Here is a 25,456-nt window from a genome sequence, read left to right on the forward strand (position 1 = left end):
ATCTTTACCCACCACGTTGGTAGCAAGGGCGCACTGAGAAGAGGGACAGTGTCTTTTTGAGGGACGAACGCTAAAAGTAGAGAAGTCTCGAACATGGCAAGTAGGAACACGAAGACTAGCGTTATCCAGAAGGGAGGAGCAGAATTTAAGGCCACAATAAACCTGAATGAAGAAGAGTGCATCAAGAAGATGTCTACGCAGACTTAGAGGGTGCAATCTTAGTCTCTCTAAGGCATATGTATAACTATAGGAGCTATGTGGGAAGTAGCGATAGAAACAGACAGATGCAAACTTTTTCTGGATGCGCTCAAGTTTTGCGGATTCAGTAGACGTGATAGAATTCCAAGCTACCGAGGCGTATTCCAACTTGGACCTGACTAGTGTAAGATACAGCACATATAAACAGTCAAGAGAAGAAAATCTAAAAGTTATTGAGCGTATAAGACCTAGCAGCTTTATACATTCGGAATATAAAAATCCCTGATAGATTTCATACGAAATGTGCTGGAGTGAATGTGACAATTTTGATGCCCTGTAACAGAAAAAATTATAGTCTGGTGTTGCACTGTGAGCAATGCAAGCACAGTCTTCATCATGATAGTGTGGCTGTGCTTCGAAACTAATATGAAATATAAAACAGCTCCCAATGACAGAAATGCAACCTATACTAAATGCAGAGATTGGAATGTCACTGAGAGAGATTGAAATGTTCATGAGAATGAGACCAGCAGCAACAAATCAGCAGGTGTCAATATACTCAGAGAATGAAATTCCCAGCCCAACAAGGAATCCACGTGTCCAAGTGCAGGAAAAGAGAATATACATTGTGTGAGACAAAAGAAAATGAGGAAGAAAATCTGTTGCCAGATGGGATGGCAGAGGAAGATGCAAGAAAGGCTGCACCATAGCTCAAGCAGTTAGTCGCTGGCTTCCCATCACGGTGGCCCGGTTTCAATCCTGGGTCTGGTCAAGTGGGATTTGTGGTGGACAAAGTATCACTGGGGCAAGTTTTCTCCGAGTACTTTGGTTTCCCCTACCAATCTTCATTCCACCAATTGCTCCACAATCACCCTCACCTATCATCTGGGGCTGGTACAATAGGCCAGAAGTGGCCACAGTGCAAGGGACTTAGTCCCACCCCACTAGCAGTAAAAAAAAAGATGCAAGAAACAAAGAAGAGATATCAGACAAAGGAAGAGAAAGAAGACAGATTGGAAATACAAATAACAGTAAAAGAGATGATGGAGACTTACACATGCAAGTGTAGAATGAAGTGATTGGCAGAAAATGAAATAATGTACATATGTCATAATGGATGTAGTGCAACTGGCCTAGTGTTCACCGGCAAGGTAACAAACAGAGATCAAAAGTTGGTATGTTGTACGGCTGTCACACCAGTGAGGAAGCATTTGTTTATAGAGACAGTGCTAAATATAAGGGATACCCAAACTGTCACAGCAGCAGGAAAACAAAGATTCTCATGGACCCGTACTTTGGGATATTGACAGCAAGAGCCAGAAACCTTAATGTAAAAAGGGAAAGTACTTGCCACAGTGCATGCCACCAAAACATTATGATCCTCACACCAAAGAGTAACAGTGTTGCTGGGGAAGAAAGAAAACCTTTGAGGCCCTTCACAGAGCCAGAAACTCCACTCTTTGGAAAGAACTTCAAGCGTATGATAATTTGTGTAAATTGTACAGGGCCTTGCTGAAGAAGACAAGGAAAATATACATCGAAAAGGAGGCAGCACAAATAGCGAAGGCTAAGAAGATGTGTTTGCAACATCAAGATCCAAAATGCCATACCTGGTCAGTGACATGCCAGTGTGTCCTACTGAAAAATAAAGGCACTTCCTTATCCCAAGCAATGACAGTGGAATTACACTGGAAAGTAATACTTCCAAGGTTTTCACAAAATTACTAACAAGAAGACTAACCAATCTAGTAGACAGCAGACTTCTAGAATATCAGTTTGGATTCAGACACATTATACTTACAAGTGGCAAGTTATGTGCCATTTTTATTGCTCATACAAAAACCTTTGATTTACGGAACAGAGAAGTGCTTGTATGGAAGCTAGAGCAAGTGAAAGTGAGAAAAGCCCACTGACAAACATAATAAGGAACATTCTGTGAGTTAACTGTGTGACAGTAGACAGTAGCAAGAGTATATCCAGTGAATTAATGCAGACTATTGGAATGCCACAAGGCAATTCACCAGGTCCTTTGTTATTTAACCTTTAAAAGCCTAGCAACGCCATATGGAGACCTTTAAAGTATAGCTGAGTGGCCGTGTGACACCGTATGGGTACGCGCAGTCCACACATACGCATGGTGTTTTAAAATGTAATTTTAAGATAGAAATTCTTGTTCTACTTACATTACTTTTTGGGCACCCGCTTTATAAGTAGACAGTCTTCCCTCCTGCATCATCTAACTGAATGCAGAGTCTGACGTCGCAATTCATGCACTTTGTCCGGATGTAACTCCGTTTCTCATGCGAAGAGCACCTGTGAAACCTCAGTCTCATATTAGAGGAAGTTGGCCAGTGATGTCGAGTGGCCTCCTCTAATCGTAACGCTTATAAAACTTTGCAATTTCAACTATCCACCATGGCCTCATTTCACATAGAAGAAGCCGAAATTGACAGGCCGCTGATAAATGACACCGATTCAGAATGCGGTACAGACGACTCTGAAAGTGGCATGGAAGCAAGGGGGAAATGTGGGGCTATTCCAAGAACAGTATCTCTGTGTGGCTAGTCCAAGATATACACAGTCAGAGTTTCTGAAGGACAAAGTACGATAAGACTTCGCCCACACTCGTGCATACAGAAAGGTTCCGACGTGACTGGAGAATGTGCAGTACAAACATAAACTTCCTCCCCCTTTGCCAGATAAGACATAGTAAGACAGGATGTCAGTAGCATGCATTTATACTACAGAAACGTTTTGTGCAGAAACTGTATGCATATTTGTGGACAGACACTTGAAATTGGGGGGGAAAAAAAAATTGTAATCAGTGTAACAATTTTTACAGACTTTAAAAATCTGTAAATTACAATATCTGATTCTATATTCTTTCTAGATAAAAGCAGTGTTTATTTCGTTTGTTTATCACAAAAATTGTAGAAATCACAGCATTTTCTGTAACATGCTTACAATTTTTAATACTCTACAATGGCGGACATTTAAATTAACTCTGGCCTGCTGCCATTATGGGAATTTAAATGGCCCGTCTCTTAAAGGTTAATAGAGGATGTCTGGATGAAAGATATCCACAATAAAATAATTGTATCTCAGAAAGCGTTTATGGGTTACCCCATTACAAAGGGAAACTATCAGAGTTGTTTCTGAGTATATAACTTTGTTAGTGAATTTTAGTGTGGGCTCCCTTGGTGGCACGACAAATATCCAGACGATATTCAGCTTTGTTCCATGTTGCTTGAAGCATGTTTGGTGATACCATAGCCACAGCATCCCTTATGTAGGCTTTCAGGTGTTGAAGGACGTTGATCTTAACCTGGTGGACAATGTTCTTCACAAAATCCCACAAGAAAAAATCCAGTGGGTTTAATTCTGGTGACCTAGGAGGCTAAACGATTGGTCCACCTCTGCCGATCCCTCTTCCAGCCATCTTTCTGTCCAGGTGATTCCGAACATGGTGGCAGAAATGTGGTGGCGCCCCATCTTGTTGGAAGATAGTTTGAGGTGGTAATTGGAGCAGCGCATACAAAAAAAATGGTTCAATCAACTTGTTATGCATTAAGCTGGCCCACTCTTTCTCTTTGGTGTTGCGTCTCCCCAACTTGCATGTGACATGTGGATTTTGATTGCCCTAAATCCTGCAATTGTACCTGTTAACAACTCCATTGACATGGAATGTCGCCTTGTTCGAGAAACACACTTGGTAGAGGAAATGGGGCGATGTGTCAGTTCTTGCTAGCATGTCAACAGCGAAGTTTGTGCATGCTACATGGTCACTTGGTTATCATATATGAATCATTTGAATCTTGTATGTTCTTAAGCAGAGCATCATGTGTAGCACATTGTGCACTGTTGAATGTGGAATTTTTAACTGCAAGCTAGCTGCGTGGACTGATTTGTGCAGACTCTGCTGGAATGCATCTCTAATCTGATTGACATTTTCTACCGAGGTCCATGACTTTTCAGGAGATCTTACATGTAACAGACTACCTGTAGTCCTGAGTTTGTTGTCCCAGAACCAGATGGTTTTTCATGTAGGAGTCTGACGTCCATATTGCATTATAAAATGAAATTGGGTGGCTGTAAGAGATTGCAAGTATGCTAGCCACAACACACATTGAACCTGTTTCTGTGCTGTTGACATCCTTCCTGAGCTTGCTGAAGGTCACCAGCTGTCGCATTTGTGTAAGCTGGTCCTGAAAAAAAAAAAGAACTTTTATGGTTTTCCTTTCTGATAACATAAACTGGGATGTGTGTATGACAAGTAGTTTATGAGATACACATTTTTTTATTTTGGATACCTTTCAGCCCGACATTCTGTATAGCATACTAGATATGTATTGGATTCTAGACTAAACAGAAAACATGTCCCTATGTTCATATGTACTGATGACTTGGTGATAATGGCAAGTTAAAGAGCTAAAACAGTGCTTCAACACACTGACTGAATGGCCCAAAATAGTCGCAACATAAACAAGGATAAGACTGATAATGATATTCAGAGAAAAAGGAAAGTTGAGAAACAGTGACAGTATTCAGATAAACATGAAAGACTGAAAATTGTGGACTTGTTTAAGTATTTGGAAATTACTTTGCAGACATCTGACACGTCACGTGTCCATTATATCAGAAAAGAACAGTAACTACCCTAAGACATCTAGAACATTAACTGACAGTATTAATATACTATCTTCACAAACTTTTAGATCTTATTGACTTGAGGATGTTTTCTGGTCAAGGAACCAAGGGCCAGCTACTCTTATCATTTACTGCAGCAATGAAGCATGTTCTATTGTGAAGAAGAATAAAGAGAAACAAAACATGGAGTGGATTTTACCCAACAAAAGCAATGACAAACTGAGACTGGATGTCCAGAAACAATGATCAGCAACATGTCATTACCCAAACGGCACAACACTTTTATTGAGAAAAAATATTACAGAATGAAAACTGACCCAAACATTTATTCTAAACTACTGCTGGACAAAGATCCAGGGATGTTGGAATATTGCAAAAATATGTGACATGATGTGAACAGGAAATAAATACAAATATGAAAACTGTTCATAGAATTGATCCATAAGCAATCATGTGTAAGAAACCACAACAACAGTGGCAGCAACATTGTTAGATGTATTCCTAAGATTTATTCAAGTAAAATGTTGAGGTGTGATGTAAAGTGTATGCTTTATGTGGTTTCATGTATGAAATATTGTACCTGCTGAATTGTTGTAATTAGAAGTTATCATTTTTTATGGAATCATGACTGCTGCAGGTACAGTTATTAAATTCGTTCTTGCTTTTTCAAGACATCTCCAGAGTGCAAGGATGCACGAGGAGCTCTGCAAGAGAGTTTGGTTCGCCTTCTTCTGTCAGTTGAATGTTTGCAGCCTCGGATCTCTGAAATACTCCTTGAGAAAGTGGCGGAGTTTGCATTGACTGGCGATGAGTAAGTCCTTAATATTTCTTCAGTAGTAACAGTGAGGTTAGATCTGCATAGATAGAGATCATTATTGGTTACCTGTTGTGTGAATGAACATGAATCCAATTCTCAGAAGAGCTACTTGAATTGTATTATAATAATTTTTGTATTGCATTAAAAGTTACTAATTTGGCTCTTAATATTCAGAGACCTTTATTTACAATACAACCCTTCTCATGTTGGTTGTATTGTTAGCTGTATGTGAGTTAACATGCATTATTATACCTCATGATTCAGACTGAGAGGCAAGTATGCATAAGCTAGATAAAATTTGAAGTTCTCACAGAGATGAAGACTAATATGGTGGTCTTCTAGATTATGACCTTTTTGTAGTCTGATATGTGGATACCAGTGTTTCAGTGGAACATAGTGCCACCTTCAGAGTTTAGTATGTTCAACTGAAATGCTTGTACCAACCTAGCAGACTGTGTAGTGTTGTAACCTAGCAGACATTATGAAGGCATATCCATTACTAGATATGGTAATTACAAATGTTATGAATTTATATGACAGTTTTTAGTTGCTCCCATCAGAATTTATAAAACAGTAATGGAAAGATATAACAGTAAGTACACTAAGTAATTAATGAACTCTTTGAGTAGATTCCTGAAGAATCTGATGGACAACTGGTCAAGAAATTTTTGATCTTTCATGTTCGTTACTCATTATACAAAGGTTGGAAGAGAAAAGTTCTGGATCCTGACTTTCATTTTATTACAAGGTTCAGTTTTTATCCAGACCTTGATTTTAGTACATAATTTTAAGTACTGAAATTTGGCTAGTAGTGTAAGAATTGAAAATAAATTTTACAATTTATTTAGTCAGTTATTTAACATACATTGTATAAAAATGTAACTTTCCTGTTTGCTTTATAAATGTTTCTGTCTTTTCCTCTTTTCGACTATGGTCCTAATAGAGGACAGTCAGAGATGATATAGCATTTGCACAGAGTTTTGGAAGTGTATATAACAGTCCCACCTGTTAAAGTGATATGCAGATATTGTGATAGTCTCTGGATGTGTTTTGGATTTTATCAGTGTTTTTAGTTATATGAGAATAATTTAATTCTTTTAATTTGAATGCTATCACTTCATTAAAGTTTTAGCTACTATGGAGAGTGTTTCAAGACTTCATGTAATAACTTCAGGAGGAAATTTCTGAGGTCATTATCAGTGAAAATTTTTGTATTGGCATCAGTACAATTTTCAGCAGTTAGAGAACTATGAGTAGGGAAAGTTAAGATGTTTTCAGTACAACAGACATGTTTATTGTTGTGATAAGAAGTGATACTTAATGCCTATACATTCGTGTTCATTTTGCAATTATAAACAGAGCCTTTCACAAGTACACACATAAGGAAATCAAGGAGGTTGAGGTCTAGTGACCAGAGTGGACAATTCTGTAGAAACCTCCACAGCAACCAGGGAAATGGTGGTTCAAGTACTGTGTCATGTGAAGCTGAAGATGGACATTTCTAACATTTGTTGTAGCAGTAAAAGTCCAGGATATTTAAATCATGTACAATCATTAAGTGCCATTTCTTATTAAAATAAACATTTTTATCATATTCCAAACATCTTAAATTTTCCTGCCCATAGTTCTGTAGCTGATGAGAATCGTACTCATGTTAGTATATTTCCCAGTCAGAATGATCTCATCAGTGACCCCTCTGAAATTATGACCTAAAGTCATGTAACAGACAGTAAATTGAATTGTGGCAAGGAAAGCAACCATTTGCATGTAAGTTCTCAGTTTTCTGCTACAGATCTTATAGAGAACATATGAAGATACTGTGAAGTTTACTGTGTACTCCTGCCAATGTGTGCAGTGAGCCATGGCTGTTGAAGCAGTGTGAAAGTACTTCATTTAATTTTTATGTGCTCTGATTCCTTGTTCCCAGTATTTTTTTTAATTACATGAGTGAACTTTAATCTGTTAATTTGATTGTTATTCCTTCTTTAAATTTTTAGGAAATATATTCTCTGATATTGACGAAGAAAGCCACTATATCTCAGATGAAGAATGACTACTTCTGCTTGTGGTGTGAGTGCGCATGTGTGTGGGTTCTGTGTGTGTCACATTTGCTGTCTGATTCTTAGGCGTAAATTAACGGACTTGAACTTTAAGGTCTGAATTCTAAATTAGAATTGAAAGGCACATAAATTAAATATTTTGAATACTTCTGCAAAAATGCTTTGGTTAGGAAAAATTGTTTTTATTACTAATAAATGCATTTCTGGTGTATGTAGAATGATTTTCAGCAATTCTGCTTTTACAGATAATTGGGATAATAGTGCTCTTTTTCCCATAGTTGTACAAAAAATGTAAATTCTTTAGATTTTTAAGTGTGCATTGCAGACTTAAAACATATTGAAAAAATACTATATAGGAGCCACAGGGACATAGCAGATGAGTTAAGTTGTTAAGGATTGAGCAAAGCAGTGTAAGCAGAACTCATTTCATTTCATTTATTTCGTATCCATGGATCATTATACATGATATAAGACATGTCATTCTTGTGTAGTTATGGTATAATAAGTTCCATAATGTTACTATTGGGGGGGGCTGCATATGAAGCATGCAGTGCAACGTGGAATTTGGGTACCAACTCAGCATTTGCTCTGGGACCAAGGAAAACCACGGAAAACCTTGATCGAATTGGCCGGTCACAAGACCTCCCAGATACACTGGGAGGTGTATCTCTATGTAACTGTGTGTATGATCTAATTGAATACTAAATTTCACATGCCTAACTCCAGTGGTTAATTATTTGGCATGCTTTTTGTTGAACTGCAGGCCTGCCATGCCTTTTTTGCTCTTGGTGATTGTGGGCTCTTCCACTGTAACAATTATTGCTTTGTTTCTGGATCATAACCATAAATCCAACTTTCATCACCCATTATGATCCTAGAGATAAAAGTTGGGTCCTCATTAGCCTTCTCTCATAGCTCAAGACACATTTATCTGCTGCTGCTTTTAATCGTATGTCAAGAGTTGGGGAACAAACTTTACAGCAGTGTGACGCATTTTCAAATTTTCTGTTAGGATCTCATGGGAAACTCCATAACTGATCCTAGCGGTGTCCGTGAGCTCATGGATTGCTCAACATTGGTCATCGTGAATGAGTTCTCAAATTTTTTCAACATTTTCTGTTGTTTTGCTGGTGCTTGGTCGCCCCGAATGTTCGTCATATTCAGCTGACACTCAACCAGCCTTGAAAAATGAATGTCATTCAGAAACTGCTGTCTGGCTTAAAGAATGTTCTCCAAAAGCCTCATGAATCATTTCAAGGGTTTTGGTAGCAGATTAATTGAGCTTCATGCAAAACTTGCTGCAGACACTTTTGCTCAATTTTGCCATCCATCGCAGACAAAATGAAACACGAAGTTGAAAAAGCACTCATGTAAAAATAACATTCTGCAAACATATTACCTTAATGAAAGCCCCACCCCCTTCTTTTTGAGTATCTATTGCTGTACTTCATTTCAGTTCCCAGGGATAAATGACATTACTGACATTGTCACTTCGCCAGTCTGTACCTCCATCATGTTGTTATGTCTGATTGTATGGAAGTATGTATGGCACTGGTGTAGCCTCCGGAGGCATAATGTTTGTACCACATTTCATGATCAGCTGGTTCATAATTTAAAATGGAGGAACAGGCCGATACAGGCAGCATTGTGATTTCACAGTGCTAATGAAAGCAAGTAGGCCAAAAAATTAACACAGCATCATGTAACAATACTGTCATCTGTTTTGATATTTAATGACAAGTTATACAGAAATAGAAAAAATTAAGGTCTGATATGTAACTGATGTGGTTTTCCTTCAGTGATCCAGATACTGTAGAAGAAGTACCATGGGTTCAAATTATTCTCCGCCAGATGCGGCTTCTGGATCGCATTGTGGATGGCAACACATTGAATGAACGCCTCTTTGCTCTTTTGGTTGCTGCACCCTTACCAGTGAGTTTTAGATAAAAAATTATATATTTTTAGCCTTTTCTTTTTTAAGGAACCAGAGTAGGATAATGAGATATCAGTATGCTCTGTGTGTGTGTGTGTGTGTGCGCGCGCATGTGTGAATGCATGCATGTGCTGCACAGGTGTACGCATGCATGCACGCACATATATATTGCTTTGTTATGTATAGTTATTCCTCTGCTACTTTAAGCATCTTAATTGAGGAGCTATGTTTAATATTGGGTTATATACGAAAAATACTAATCAATTTCTCATATTTTGTTCTTATATACTGTTTAGGTTCAGCAGGAGATTATATTCTGCCTACCTGATATTATAGGTGATGAGCAGCACCATGAAGCAGCTTTACAGCTCAGGTTTGTCTGTTTTTTACAACATGTCTGAACTGTCTATATGGAAGAATAACAATATTGGTTACAGTAGTGATAAGTAACCTCATTCTCCACTCGGACAGATTTAAGAAGCTAGAAACCATATTCAAGCTGTAAGTGAAATTCTTACAATAAAATTTATGCTGTTGAGTAATTTTTTATGTTTTAAATTAAGCAGATATATTAGTAACAGTAAAATGAAAAATGTTCCCACATTGTAACATTCATAAATTTACTTGGAGATCTTCTGATGGAAAGACGCCAACCAAATTGACCATATTTTGATAACTAGGAGATGACATTCATGTATACATGATGTCCAATCGTTCAGGGCAGCAGGTTGTGATACTGACCACTATATGGTGGTTGCTAAAGTTAGGGAGAAATTGGCAGTGAGTAAACAAACAATGCACGCAGTTGATATGGAGAAGTTCAATCTCAAGAAATTAAATGAAGTGGAGGGTAAAGAGCAATATTGTGTTGAAATCTCAAATAGGTTCACAGCTTTGGAAAACTTAGACACAGAGGTGTATATTAATATAGCTTGGGAAACTATTAGAGAGAATATCAAAATTTCAGCAGAAGAGACTCTAGATTATTATGAATCGAAGAAGCATAAGACATGTTTCAATGAAGGATGTGACTGAAATTAGATGGGACGCATCAGCTGCTGGTCTATGCTGTGATGTGAATCTGCTGGGTGATATTATATATACCATGAAAAAAACATGAACTTTAATTGATTATTATTATCATTATTATTATTATTATTATTGGAGGGGGTGGGTTTCCCCATGCACCGCCACCAGTGGTCTATTGTACGTCCCCCTGTGATATTCTACCAGTCTCTATACCCTACCGATATCGGTGCATGCCATCAGTTCCGACTCAGCCAGCGAGTTCGGCCTCTACTGGCTCAGCGGTATCTAGATGCTTCCCCCATCTACCAGAGGCGTTAGAGACTATTGTTGGGCGGGAAATGTCCTTAATAATTAGGCTCAGAGGCCTCCTTGAGGCATGAGGTTCTTTTACATGCCTTAAAGCTACGACATGGGACCCATGGCTTAAAGTCCCTCCCGGAGGACTTGTTCCCTGAATTTTTCCACCCTTAAAAATTCCACGACCTCCGCTGGGTTTGAACCCGCGTACCTTGAGTCATGAGGTGGGAACGTTACCCCTAGACTACGGAGGCCACTAACTTTAATTGATGCTAGTAAAGATGTTGGTCTAGAAGTAAACACAGAAAAATCTATGTTACTGTCTCATCGCTAGAGTGCAGGACAAAGTCATGACATAAAGACAGCTAACAGATGTTTTGAAAATGTGTCACAGTTCAGATATTTGAGAATGACTATAACAAATCAAATCTCATTTCAGGAAGAAATTAAGAGGAGATTGAACTCAGGTAATGCATGCTACCATTCAGTCCAGAATATTTTTTCTTCCTGTATGCTGTCAAAAGACATAAAAACTAGAATATACAAAACCATAATTTTACCTGAGGTTCTGTATGGGTGTGAAACTTGGTCTCTGACATTGAGGGAGGAACATAGACTGAGGGTGCTTGAGAACAGGGTGCTGAGGAGAATATTTGGATCGAAGAGATATGAAGTTATGGGAGGTTGGTGAAAACTACATAATGAGGAGCTTCATAACTTGTGCACTTCACCAAGTATAAATAGAGCGATTCAGTCAAGGATGAGATGAGCAGGACGTGTAGCATGAATGAGGTTGAAGATTTATGCATGTAGGATATTGTTGGGAAAGCCAGAAGGAAGGAGACCACTAGGAACACCAAGATGTAGGTGGGTGGACCAATATTAACACAATGCGGACTGGCGATTTAAATATTTAAGTCACCCTGGGGACCAGCATTATTAAACGTACTATCCTAACATGTGCACTATTCACTTTAAAAATGAATATAAAATCTAATTAATTTTATGAACCAAAATTTTTGGAGAACACCAATGCTCCTAGAAGTGCTTGAGAGTGTGATATTTCTGGAAACATTCCCCCTTGTGAAGTGGCATTACACAGAACTTGCAAATGTAGGCAGTCATACTCCTTTTTCTGTGAACTGTGCAAACATGGCATTGCCTAAAAGGATGCTTCACCTTGGAATGTTCACTCTTCACAGTTTTCACAAGGGTATGTTTCCGCATATCACCGAACAGTTGCCCAGGGGGGTCCACATGAGGCCTAAGTGGGGTGAGAGTTGATGGGCCTGGTCACACTAAGTCTGTGTCTGACTCTGGTTCTGCTGCTGCCATCTGGTCTGTAGCCCAGGCCTTTGTCACATTCATCAGAAATGCTTTTTATTTCAATTTTGAATCAGGGTTTAGATTTCTGTAAACCAAAAATGAATTAAAAATGGCACAATTTATAAGCCACAAGGCAACTTTCTTTGTCCACTTTATTATTTTCCTAGGAAGAGAATATAGGCCAAGTATTGATCGGCTCTGTCAACTCCCTTCATGAACATATTATACTCAGAAATACAAATAGGCTTCTTTACTTGTCCATGTGTCCTTTGAACATCAACCATGCTTGAATTGTGAATTGTGGAAATCATATTCACAACACGAGTATCCCTATCTCAAAAAAACAGTTCTGCAACTTCAGACACTTGTGTTGGGTCTGATGGAATTTGTTTCACTCCTGGATTTCCAGTAAACTATCCCAAAATAGGCGTTTTGTCTACTTTTCCCCATGTGGCTGTCCCCACAGTTTTAATACCTGCAGTTCTACCTGCACTTTCGTCAGAGCTACTTTCACTTTTATTGTCTGTGGTGACAATTGTTTGTTGTCCCCTGTCACTGCCACTGTCTAAATCACTATCACTACACGTCTCAAAAGGAACATCAGATAGCGTTGGAGAACAAGTCAGATATTTCGCTTGGTTTTCAACCACTTTTGTCTTTGACTCATTGCACTACTAACTTCCTGCCTGGTACATAAGAGCTTGAAGGGTCAAAGATCATTTTCCTTTGGAGGGGGAACCCAAACAGTGAGATCAAGTTACTGCCTACTAGGCAAATATTCTTGAATAATATTACTCAGTAGTCATTTCATTTGGGTGGCACCAGAGAAAGGTATAGTGTGTTACAATCTAACGTGTCCTAAAATCATAATAATATGCCACCGGTCTGCCATGTTTAAAAGCGCTGGGCATAAAAATATGCCACCAGTCCGCAAAGTGTTAATTTTTAAAGTGAACAATGCACAAGTTAGGGTAGTAGGTTTAAAAATACTGGTCCCCAGGGTGATTTAAATATTTAAATTGCCGGTCCGCAAAATGTTAAAATGGATGTTAGAGAGATAGAGTGGGATGGGATGGACTGAATCGATCAGGCTCAGGATAGGGGCTGGTGGATGGCTCTTGTGAATATGGTAATGAACCTTTGGGTTCCATGAAATGCTCGGAAGTTCTTGAGTAGCTGCACAATTGGCAGCTTTTCAAGAAGGGCTCAGCTCCATCAATGAGTGAGTGAGTGAGTATTTGTTATTGTTATTATTGGAGGGGGTCGGTTTCTCCATGCACTGCGACTATTTGTTAATCTATTGTGCGTCCCCTTTAATTTCTACTGTCGCCATGCCCTTCAAGTACTGGTGCTCGCTATCAGCCCCGTTCTGCCAGTGAGGTCGGCCCTCTCAGGCAGTGGTCCCCGATACTTCCCCATCTGCCAGAGGAATTGGAAACTACTTGGGCGGGAAACTTTGGCTAATTTTGCTCAGAGGTCTCCTAGAGACATGAGGATCTTTTACGTGCCGTAAATCTACGACATGGGACACACGGCTTAAAGTCCCTCCCAGAGGACTTGTTCCCTGAATTTTTCCGCCATTAAAAATTCCACGACCTCCCCCGGGTTTGAACCAGCGTACCTTGAGTCATGAGGTGGGAGAGTGAGTAAGTACAAGGTGGTTCAAATATGACTGGGACTGATTTTTTTTTAAAAACCATAATTGCCAGACACTTACTTGCACATGTCAGTCTTCAACATACTCCCCTCCAGAGTCAGCACATTTTTTCCAGTGTTCTTGAAGCATCCTGATGCCCTTTTCAAAAAAGGCTTGTGGTTGGCAGCATATCCACTCCCAAACAGTCTGGATGATGGCGATGTCCACAAACTGCATGCCTTGCAAGTCTGATTTGAGCCTTCCGAACAGGTAGAAATCACTTGGGGCCAAATCAGGACTGTACAGCGGATGTGTCTGAAGGTTCCATTTCAGTTTCCAGAGGGTTTCCATTGTTTTGGCCTTAAGGGGCCGTGCATTGTCTTGAAGGAAGACTACCTGCTTTCCACCTGTGTTCCGCTTGGATCGGAACTTTTCCTTCACGTCTGTTGCCAGGAGGTCTGAGTAATAAGCTGCATTGACTGTTCTGGCATCTGTCAGAAAGTCTACATGGATAACCTCCTGCCAGTCCCAGAAGAACATTGCCATCACTTTTCCTGCTGAACCGCTCCTCCGCGCTCTCATGGGTTTGGGAAAACTGGTATGCCGCCACTCACGTGATGACTGCTGGGACTCAGGAATGAAGTAGTGCACTCACGTTTCATTGGTGGTCACTGTATACTTAAAAGAGTGCATCACCATCATCTTCAAACTGCTGTAGGATTTGACTGGCAGCTTGCATACGCACCATTTTGTTCACGTCCATCAAAGTGCATGGTACCCACCGTGCATTCACCTTGCGATAGTGCAGGTGGCATTTCACGATATCTTCTACACTACCAACACTGATGGACAGCATTGCTCCAAGTTCCTTGATAGTGATGCGCCTGTTCTCATGAATAAGCACGTCTGCATGATCAGTGTTTGGCTATGTGATGGATGTTCGCGGCCAATGATTGCGGTTCATTCTCCACGCGCTCTCTACCCTCCCTGAAGCACTTACACCACTCAAACACACGGGTCTGTGAAGGACACTCTTCCCCATACTGTTGTTGGAGTCTAGTGAATTTCAGCAGTTTTCTCCAAGGAGTTTGATCACAATGCGTTGTTCCACGCTCCGTGGTACCTTCTGTTCGCTCATAATTCTAGCAACTCCCAGACAGGACCGAACGGGAAGGAGGGTGGAGGATGTGGCTTCACTCTCTCAAGGTTGCACAGCTGCTGTGCAGTGTGGCTTGTTTACACATAAATCAGTCCCGGTCATATTTGAACCACCTTGTAAAAAGTAAGGGTATCCCTGTAACAGACTTTGGAGGCCCATAGTGTTGTGAGATATTGAGGTTCCCACATTTTCTAGACAGTCGGCTCATAGATGGTGGCAAGATTGTTAGCCCTATGCCCCGACTTACCTTTACCCCCAAGAATATTCCAAGAATATTCATGGTACTCATTTCTATTAGAGGCTGAGTCGACCCCAGGGCCATAGTGCAGCTGGAAGGATTAGGTCAATTGAAGAAAAATCCAATGACCTCATTGGGGCTTGAACCCATGACCTTCCGGCTTGTAGCATAGTGCCTCAACCAACTATCCTACCATGTACAAAGAAAAAAAGTGACATTCTTATGATTTCTATTACAGCAAACTTCTGAGAACAAACTTTCGGCTGACGGCCGTAGTAATGGAAGCGCTAGACAATTTAAGTTTAGAAAATACATTGAGAGCAGAGGTGTGCAAGCTCATGTTGATATTTCTAAACAAAGCTCCACCAGAGTTTCTGCCAGCAATAGTTGGTTTTTTGATTTCTTCTGATGAGCCTTTTGAGAATTTGGTGGAGGTAAGCTGTAAGTTAAGCTTTCTTTGCAGTTGTAATAAACTTAAGTTTTATAGATATGACATAATTAAATGTTGTTGTTCTTCTGTTTATATTCTGTATTAACCTTTAAAGACGGGCCATTTAAATTCCGGTAATGGCAGCAGGCCGGAGTTAATTTAAATGCCCGCCATTGTAGAGTATTAAAAATTGTAAGCATGTTCCTGAAAATGCTGTGATTTCTACAATTTTTGTGATAAACGAACGAAATAAACCCTGCTTTTATCTAGAAAGAATATAGAATCAGCTATTTTAAGTTACCGATTTTAAAATGTGTAAAAATTGTTACACTGATTCCAAAAAGAAATTTTTTCCCAATTTTGAGCATCTGTCCACAAATTTGCATACAGTTTCTGCAGTATAAATGCATGCTGCTGACATCCTGTCTTACTATGTCTTATCTGGCAAAAGGAGTGGATGTTTATGTTTGTATTGCACATTCTCCAGTCACGTCGGAACCTTTCTGTATGCACGAGTGTGGGTGAAGTCATATTGTATTTTGTCCTTCAGAAACTCTGACTGTGTATATCTCAGACTAGCCACACAGAGGTACTGTTCTCGGAATAGCCCCGCATTGCCAGAACATTCAAGCCTAGCGCGTTGTGTTCGTAACGCTTATAAAACATCGCAATTTCAACTACCCACCATGGCCTCATTTCGCATGGAAGAAGCCGAAATTAAGGGGCAGCTGATAAATGACACTGATTCAGACTGTGGTACAGACGACTCTGAGAGTGGCGAGGAAGCAAGTGGCTCAGAAACCGAAGTCAACGAAGACCCATCATCTTCATCGGCAACCTGGGGACCACCAGACCAGCATGGCAGGAGGGGTGTGAATAATTATTCTGGTGGAGCTGTGGGGTTAAATATCAATGAAGCTCCACACATAAATAAGGATTCCACCCCTTTCTGCGTTTTCAGGCACTACTTCACAGGGATTATCCGTCTGCTGGTGGAAGAGACGAACAGGTACTACCACCAGTACTTAGACAGACTTCAAGACGGAACTTCTCCGTGGCCTGGCGTGACCGATTCCGAGATGTTTCTGTTTCTAGGAATAATCATTCAAATGGGACATGGCATTAGAGACAGACTAAAGGACTACTGGTTGACTGTAGAACAATTTGCGACGCCTTTCTACTCTAACACAATGAAATGAGACCATTTTCTGCACATTCTTCATTTTCTTCATTTTGCAGACAACAATACAGAAACTGACAGGAATGCCGACAGTTATGACCAACTATGGAAAATTTGGACCATCTTCGACACACTCAATGACACATATGAAAAATATTATAACCCTTCCGACCATTTGGCCATAGATGAGATAATTGTTAAATTCAAAGGGAGGGTGGTTTTTAGGCAGTACATTCCTAAGAAACACAAATGTGTCGGAATCTAAATCTTGAAAATTTGCGATGCCGCTGGGTATATTTATGACATGAAGGTTTACCTAGGAAAAGACAGGACACGTGCCGACCAAGACGTGACAGCGACACATGCTACAGTTAGGGACCTATGCAGACATATTGAGGGCGTAGGTCACAAACTGTACATGGACAATTTCTTTTCGTCACCAGACTTGTTTGACAAACTGATGACAAAGGACATAATGTGCTGTGGGACAGTCAGACCTAATCAGAAGGGCTTGCCTGACAATTTTCGATGGAGACAATTTCGACTGAAGAAAGGTGACATTCATGTTAGGGTGAGACGGAACTTGACAGCACTAGTTTGGAAGGACAAACGTGATGTTTACATACAGACAAACATGCACTCTCCTACAACAGATGGCAGTTTCTGTGATGAGCATGGAAATGTCATCAAGCCAGCAATTGTTGTTTACTACAACACGCACATGGGTTATGTCAACAAAGCGGACAGAATGGCAAACAGTTATAGCATCAGTCGTCGGACCTGGAGATGGACAAATAAACTGTTTTTCCATTTCCTGGATCTGACGATTCTGAACAGTTTCATCCTGTTGTCATCTTATGGCATGAAATTGTCATGCAGAGAATTTCATCTCGCCCTTTTGCACAACATGCTGGAACCTGCTGCAAGGGGTCCACCTCGCCCTCAATGGTTCATGGGTCAACCTCCTGCTGTGTCATCAGCGATGTCTTGATTAGAGGAGGCCACTCGACATCACTGGCTGACTTCCTCTAATAAGAGACTAAGGTGTCATGTGTGCTCTTCACATGGGAAATGGAGTTACATCCAGACAAAGTGCATGAAGTGTGACGTCAGACTCTGCATTTCCAGATGTTTCCAACAGTACCACACAAAGGCAACATTCAGTTAGATGATGCAGGAGGGAAGACTGTCTACTTATAAAGCTGGTGCCCAAAAATAATATAAATAGAACAAGAATTTATGTCTTAAAATTAGATTTTATAAAACTGTACGCTCGCGTGGACTGCGTGTACCCATACGGTGTCACACGGCCACTCGGCTGCACTTTAAAGGTCTCCATACCGTGTTACTAGGCTCTTAAAGGTTAATGTATTTTGCCATGTTAGGTGGTTCCCTTGTCACCTTGGCATGGCACATCCTCAGTTTGTGAATGGAGGAGACATCCTCCAGATATGGAGGGTTGCTGACAATATATTTAATTAGCAGTCCTGGACAGCTAAGAAGGGGAAGTTGTTCACCTTGGGGTGGGGGGGTCTTGTGTGGGTCTTAAACTCCTCACTGTAAAAAATAAGCTTGTTATGAAATGTCACAAAAGGTAGAAGTGGCAGAAGTGACTGGAATATTCATTGGCTCATATCACAGAATTTTAAAAGAAGCTTTAAGGATACACTTGGTCTCAGTGAAGGTTGTGCCATGGCTCTTTACTGAAGATCAGAGAATTTAGTGACTTTCAGATTGTGAAGATCTGCAGCAATGACCAAATAATGACTTCTTTTTTAACATTATTGGATTTGAGACTTGAGTTAATGAGTATGACATTGAAACAAAATGATAATCATTGCTATGGAAGAGTCCTAATTAGCCAGAACCCAGAAAAACACGAGTGCACTCAGAAGTAGAAATAGAATTTACCTTTTTTGTTTGGTTATAGCACCATTGTTCATCATGAGTTTGTTCCAGCAGTCCATAGTTTTAATTGGAGTTATTATTTGGAAATTATGAGGCATGTGAGGGATGGAGTGTGAATATAATTGCTGGAAATGTGGAGTGCAGGAATGTGGGATGTCCATCATGACAGTTAACTAGCAGATATAGCATTGTTCATTTGAGAGTTCCTGGCAAAATGCTCCATTCCTGGCCTTCCACAACCTCTCTGTTTACCTGACCTATCCCCTATGTATTTTTATATGTATCCTAAAATATAAATGACCCTAAAAGAAAGGAGATTTAGAATTGTAGAGGATATCATAGTGAGTGCAACAGATGAATTGATTGTGATTCAACAAACATCATTTGAACGTGCTTTTAAGAGTGGAAAGGTGCTCACATAAATTATCTTGAAGTGGATTAATGTAACTAAGCTGTAAATCTTGAAATTACATTGTTATTGATGAATTTTGGTAACTTTTTGAACAAACTTTATACTTCACTTCTCTTGAATTCTGAAAAAAAAAAAATGTAATTATTATCTATTGTTGGCCTTACTTTCCTTGGAAGGTGGTGTCAGGCCTGCGTAAAAAACTGGACCTAAATCTAGCGGATGGCTTAGATGGAAACATCCAAGTGCTCACATTATCAGCTTTACACTCCAGAGCACTGAGTTCCCAAAGACTGGCTGACATCTGGCTGAAAGCTGTATCAGGTGCACATAGTCCATCAGAACTTTACCCACTGGATATAGTTGTATTGCTGCTTCTCCACTCGTTTATTCCAGGCCTCAAAAAGCAAGTTCAGAATATTTTGCGCAGTCACATCAAAGGTGGTGTTGTTACTGAAGCACTCATAGAGAAGACTTTCACCATATATCTTGCCGTATGTATCTATATTTTTATTAGGAATAGTAATGTATCAGTGTCATGTGTGATCCTTTGAATGGTAAGCCACATATTCTGGCAGCCACACTAAAATTACGTGTGGCTAAGACTGCTTATTTCAACAAGCCGGTAAGTCTGATACATAGGTTAGTTGAATCTTTCTTGGTGACAGTGAGTCAGTCCTAATATTTGGTATCAGTGGTTAAACTGGACATAAGGGACAGTGTTATTTCACAGATTGTATTGATTGATGCTCAGTTTCCACTTGCCAGGTCTCAACCAATGCCATGCATGTTGTTATTTTTTGGTTGTCACCTCTGACTTCACATGTGGTGGCAGTGTTGTTGCTGGTTTTTAGAAGTTATGTTGTAACACCAATATTCATTATTTATTGTCACGTATTAATGAGCAGACATGGGTTTGGATTGATTATTGAATTTGTTGAATGCTTATGACTTGAAATCTTAAATAACTACAACACTCTCACTAAACTACACACTCTACAGATTCCTGTAGCACACACTGTGTCTTCTCAGTTTGTTCTCTCTTTACCAGTTGTTGCTTGGCAGTGGCAATCCCTCTTTTTCTGTGCTCATGGCCAACCATATGCTGTGACTGCTGAATCACAGTTAATTAACTGGTCCTGTTAGTCCATGTTATGTAGCTTCAGCACAGACTCACCTACCAGGGGTCATGTCACAATATATTTATTAATTTTTCGTCCAAGTGTATAAACTCTGGATACATGATAAGGTAAAAGCTAAAGCTATCCCAGTAACAGGTCATGGAGGCCCATAAGGTTGTGAGATGTCAAGGCTTCCACATTTTCTAGACAATCAGCTCACAAATGGTGGTGGGGTTGTCAGCCTTATGCATCGGCCACCCTTTGCTCCCAGGAAGATTCCTGGTACTCATTTCTCTTAGAGGTTGAGTTGACCTCAGAACCATAGTGCAGCTGGGAGGATTAGGTCAATTGAAAAATCTATTGACCTCATTGGGATTTGAACCCATGACCTTCCACCTTGTAGCATGCATGGTAGCTTTCTGAAAATTTAGGACAGATGTGAGTGTATCAACATTGTGACAGGTGTATGGAGCATATTTATACATATTGAGACATACAGCATGCATGCTTTCCACATTCATGTAGTGAAATTATTTTCCATTAGATGAGTGAGTGTGATAGGTTCCAGACGAGAGCAGAGTGCATTGAAGGTTTCATGGCTCATTATGAGGTTATCAGCACAGCAGATTACAGTTCAAATGTTCTTTGAAAAGTGACAGAACCTGGTGTTTCCTGGTCAGTCATTAAACTGGATGACAACCCATTATGTGGATAACCACCACGATTGCCTGTAACCACGAAGTTCTGGCAGACATTCTTGAAAGAGAAAGTTTAGAGTGATGAGGTATTATGCTTTAGGAATTGATCTCTCTGACTGCTTTTTATCTCCTGTAGGTGGAGGCCATCTGTCTGATGGGCAGTCACTTGTAAGATGTAACGGAATCTGAGGTGCCTTTGAAGATCACATTTTATTAATTGCTTCAGAAGTATTTGAACATTATGCGAATGCTAGCAGAAGTATGTAGCCTCTGAGGAGCAGTATTGTCATGTGTTAGTGACTAGACGCAGGGTTTGGAATGACATTTGGATTTATTGCACATTTATATTCTGCAACTACAAGTAATTGTAACTATCATCAGTCTACACACTTAACTAATCACTGCTGCAGACACTAATTCTTCCCAGTCTGCTATGTCTTTACTAGTCATTTCTTGGTAGTGTCTCCCAGCACTGTCTTCTGTTCCATGCTCACGTCATTCCCAGCTCTACCATCTCACAGCTGGTCCTCAGCTACTACTGCTGGCTCTTACTGGCTATCTTGGCTCCCACTTGCAATGATTTCACTCCTAGTCTCTTGTTGTCTAAACTTGGCACAAACTGTTTGGAAAACATTGTTCACAGCAATCTCTTATATTTTTGAGTGTGTATCCATTGCCGCAGAAGCATTCTTAGTTTACCATTACCTAGCAGTATACTTTGTTTAAGTCATCATGTCACAGTATTTTGAAGATAGCTGCATGCATCTGAGGGTATCTTTCAACCATCATATCTGAGATATGGATCCTATCTTAGAATTCTGTTTTGTAGCTGTCATTATTACTTTGCATCTTGTGCCTTTTCTAGATTTATCAGGGGTTAAATGTTTTTTTTTTCTATTTGAAGTCAGAAACTTCAACAGTTTATTGTTAAAAAACTTTAATTTTTGTTGTTGTATTTCTTATTAACTGCATTACTTTCATGGCCTAAGAAACAGAATGACTGTAACTTAAATACTATGACATTACACCAAAAGTGTGGACTCACAAAACATGGAAGTGTCCCAGAGACATCCACTGTTACAAAAGTGGCTTATTAACACATGTTTCTGCAGCAGTGAATACATGCACAACAGTCGGGAAGTGGCAGCATGCCAGAACCTTTACCAACAGGACGAATTAGGGAGAATCCATAATTTGAGCCTGTAACCAGTCAGTTACAGTTTACAGTTGAATCTGAAAAAGGAATATGTAATAATATATAATTATTATTTTTTAATATATATGAGACAAACTCNGAAACATGTAGTGTGGAGGAAGGGAAGAAGAAAGAACTACAATTAAATTGTTGCACTTAAGATGGAGTTTGTCTCATATATATTGTGTGAGTGTAACAGGATGCTTAAATATAATGTTATTTTTTAAGTTTGTTATTTAATGATGCTGTCAATATTGGGACTATTTGGCATTGATGATGATTAGTGAATTTGGAGCAGTTGCTCAAGTGAGAATTGACAAGGGAAACAGAAGTACTTGGAGAAAGTATGCCCCCCCCCCCATGCTGCTTTATTCACATCAGATCCCACATGACCTGACCTGAGATTGAACACAGGCCACCACATTGGAAAGCTAACTAAGGCAGGCCTGTAATGAATGAATGTATGAGGAGTGGGCCATAATAATCTGGCACTTGCGCTCTGACCTTCCATGATCTATTGTGCTTCTTTTGATTAACCCTTCATTAATCCTACACTTTGAATGAAATGTAGAACTTTATTTATGGGGGCGTCATAGTAGTCACTTGGTTCCGTAGAGAACTATCCCATGTGACGAAATCTTAAATAAGCCATGGCCTCACAATCACATAAGATATGTGTGGCTGATTCATATTCTTCTAGGCACCTTTCTCAAGTGGGGTCATCTGTCAATCCCAGTTTGAGAAGGTGTCCTTTTAGGTGACAGGGTCCTGTAAATAGTCCTACCACCCATACTAATTGGCCTCTGTTTAATTTAAACAGATCCTATGTTCTCTTGGCAGAGGCCCCTGTATAAGTCTCTTTTCCTCTCTGAGTCCAGTTAAGGATTCACGATGTTTTTTGTAATTTCTGTTTGTCCAGTTCCTAACCCCTTTCTTGGCAACTCCAGTTGAGATGCCACAAGCTGGTTTGGGTCCTGTGAATGGATGTTTACATCCCATTCTTGCCAACTGATCTGCTGTTTCATTACCAGCAATAACTTCATGACCTGGCACCCATATCAGTTGAACTTTGTTATGTTTTGCCAGTTATATGAGGGATTGATGGCAGACCCAGACCAGTTTTGAGGTGTTCCGGTATTGCAGCTTGTCTGTTTGATAGAATGTAAATGTTTCTATTCTTATAGTTCCTATCTAGATTCTCAACTGCACATACCTTAATGGCACACAACTCTACCTGGAATATTGTTGTATACTGCCCAAGGCTGAAACTGAGTTTCTGCCTTGTACCATGACAATACATCCCAGCTCCAGTGCCTTTATTTGTCTTGGAGCCTTCTCTGTATGAGATTGGTCCCCCCTTTTTGTTGGGTGAACCCCCCTCTTTCTATTCATTTCTATCAGGGAATCTGATCATGAAGGGTTTATCATAAATATGTCTTGGTATCATTTTATGAGACCCAATCTGTAGGATGCTTTTTTGTTTATGTCCTGAATCATTTATGCATGTCCTGAACCTTCAGATTTGGGTTTCCATTGATCATTGCAATGTAGCCTATAATTTCCTGCCTTGGCCTTTGCTTCAACCTGCAGGTGTACTGGAAGAAGTCTGAGGAGAACTTCAATTACAGCTGTTGGAGCTGTTCTCAGTGCTCCTGTAATTCCCAAGCAGGCCATCCTTTGCAGTTTGCTAAGTTCTGCCTGGCTTGTTTTGAATTTAACTTTGGTCCACCATACAGTGGCAGTATATGTAACTATGGGTCTTATAACTGCAGTGTATATATATCCTGTATATCACCTTATATAATGAAAAAATTTATTTTAGTATGGGTAGTGGAAGCTGATGAAGACTTAGTAATCTTTTCTAAATGCAAGATAAGCGCATAATGAAGAAAATTATACATTATGTGTTCAAAAAGGCCTTTAATACAGATTAAGCAGTATTGTTTAGACATCTTTTGAATGTAATGCAGATAATAGTATGTTGACTGCATCATATCGGAGGAAAGACATGTTATTGGTTTATGAAACTGTAGTGAAAGGAATTCTGTTGGAACTTTCAAAGTTGTGCACAAATTAGTATACTGTATGCTTAATACAAGCCTTTACCTTGCCCTGAATTTTACCCTTGACTTGTATTTGGTCTTAATTTATGTAGTCAGGGTTTTGTTGTAATAGAATGGAAATTATCATTTTGTCTCCATTATAATGTATATTTCATTGTTACAGGCAATGAAGGAGTACTTGAAGTCTGCGCTAGAAATTGCAACAACTCTTTTTAAATCACCTGATCCACCTGTGTCATACCTAGGAAGTGTATGGTTCAAGTAAGAAAAATTGCTTTCACTTCTATTATTACGTTATTTTTAAAACTGTGTAATATTTCAATTAAAATTTACCAATAATAAAAATAACACCATATAAGAGTTGTTCACTTCATGAGGATTGTTGCTCCCACAGATTCTCAGGTTAATATCACTTAACATTATCTGATAAATGGAGTGTGGCCTTGTCATGCAAGACAATTTTGGCTATATGTTATCTTTGGTCTTGGGAATAAAGTCACAGCAAAATATTTAGCAAACTTCTTGGTCTTGGGCAATTATGTATTGCAACATTTGGTACCTATAACTTAAATTTTAAACATTTCTATAGAATTTTGTGCACTGTTGTGTGTGACATGTTTAATTCTCAGGCAATATGCCTGGTTGATTTGTGTGGACTGTGAATGGAAGATGCCTGAATATGTCAATTTACAAGTGGTATAGACTGTCTCATTAAACTAATTACATTTGCAAAGGAAAAAACTCAAGATGACCAGTCACTGAAGCTCAAGTGAATGAAACTCAGGGCTGGTCATGTCTGTCTGTCCACATTTTAACTCAAGAACCTAAAGGTAGATTTTTATGAAATTCACTATTGTAGCATTTTACAGAACATTGTAAAATCATGTCAGTATTCACTTAAGTCAGATGTATTTAATGATTTTACATGAATACCTACATCTGTTTGCGCACATATCTTGCTAAATGTTTATTGGAGAGAGAAATGTTTCGAAGAAACAATGCAGAGAGAAACAAAACACATTTTTTGTGTAATACAGTTTTGCTGCAAATGTTTCAATTTTCAAGATAATTGAACAAAAGGATGTTATGAGAACATTTTCAAACTTTGTACA

The 25,456-nt window shown here is 39.5% G+C and overlaps 2 protein-coding genes across 6 annotated transcripts in view; one reads left to right on the plus strand and one right to left on the minus strand.

Annotated features, from left to right (window-relative positions):
• LOC111870458 overlaps nucleotides 1-2,398 on the minus strand; it is a 24,367-nt gene extending 21,969 nt beyond the window's left edge. The window contains exon 1 of the mRNA XM_023862765.2: nucleotides 2,382-2,398. The gene's annotated coding sequence lies outside the window, so the exon portion shown is untranslated. The remainder of the gene's footprint in view (nucleotides 1-2,381) is intronic.
• LOC111870453 (Fanconi anemia group D2 protein) overlaps nucleotides 1-25,456 on the plus strand; it is a 96,774-nt gene that overhangs the window by 13,526 nt on the left and 57,792 nt on the right. For all 5 annotated transcript variants that reach the window (XM_023862760.2, XM_023862758.2, XM_023862759.2 and 2 more), the window contains exons 3-8: nucleotides 5,517-5,656; nucleotides 9,522-9,654; nucleotides 9,952-10,028; nucleotides 15,579-15,774; nucleotides 19,447-19,761; nucleotides 24,508-24,605. In XM_023862760.2, coding sequence (XP_023718528.1) covers nucleotides 5,517-5,656; nucleotides 9,522-9,654; nucleotides 9,952-10,028; nucleotides 15,579-15,774; nucleotides 19,447-19,761; nucleotides 24,508-24,605 — 959 coding nt within the window. The remainder of the gene's footprint in view (nucleotides 1-5,516; nucleotides 5,657-9,521; nucleotides 9,655-9,951; nucleotides 10,029-15,578; nucleotides 15,775-19,446; nucleotides 19,762-24,507; nucleotides 24,606-25,456) is intronic.

Source organism: Cryptotermes secundus, unplaced genomic scaffold (assembly GCF_002891405.2).
Source record: "Cryptotermes secundus unplaced genomic scaffold, Csec_1.0 scaffold1924, whole genome shotgun sequence".
NCBI classification, from domain to species: Eukaryota; Metazoa; Arthropoda; class Insecta; order Blattodea; family Kalotermitidae; genus Cryptotermes; species Cryptotermes secundus.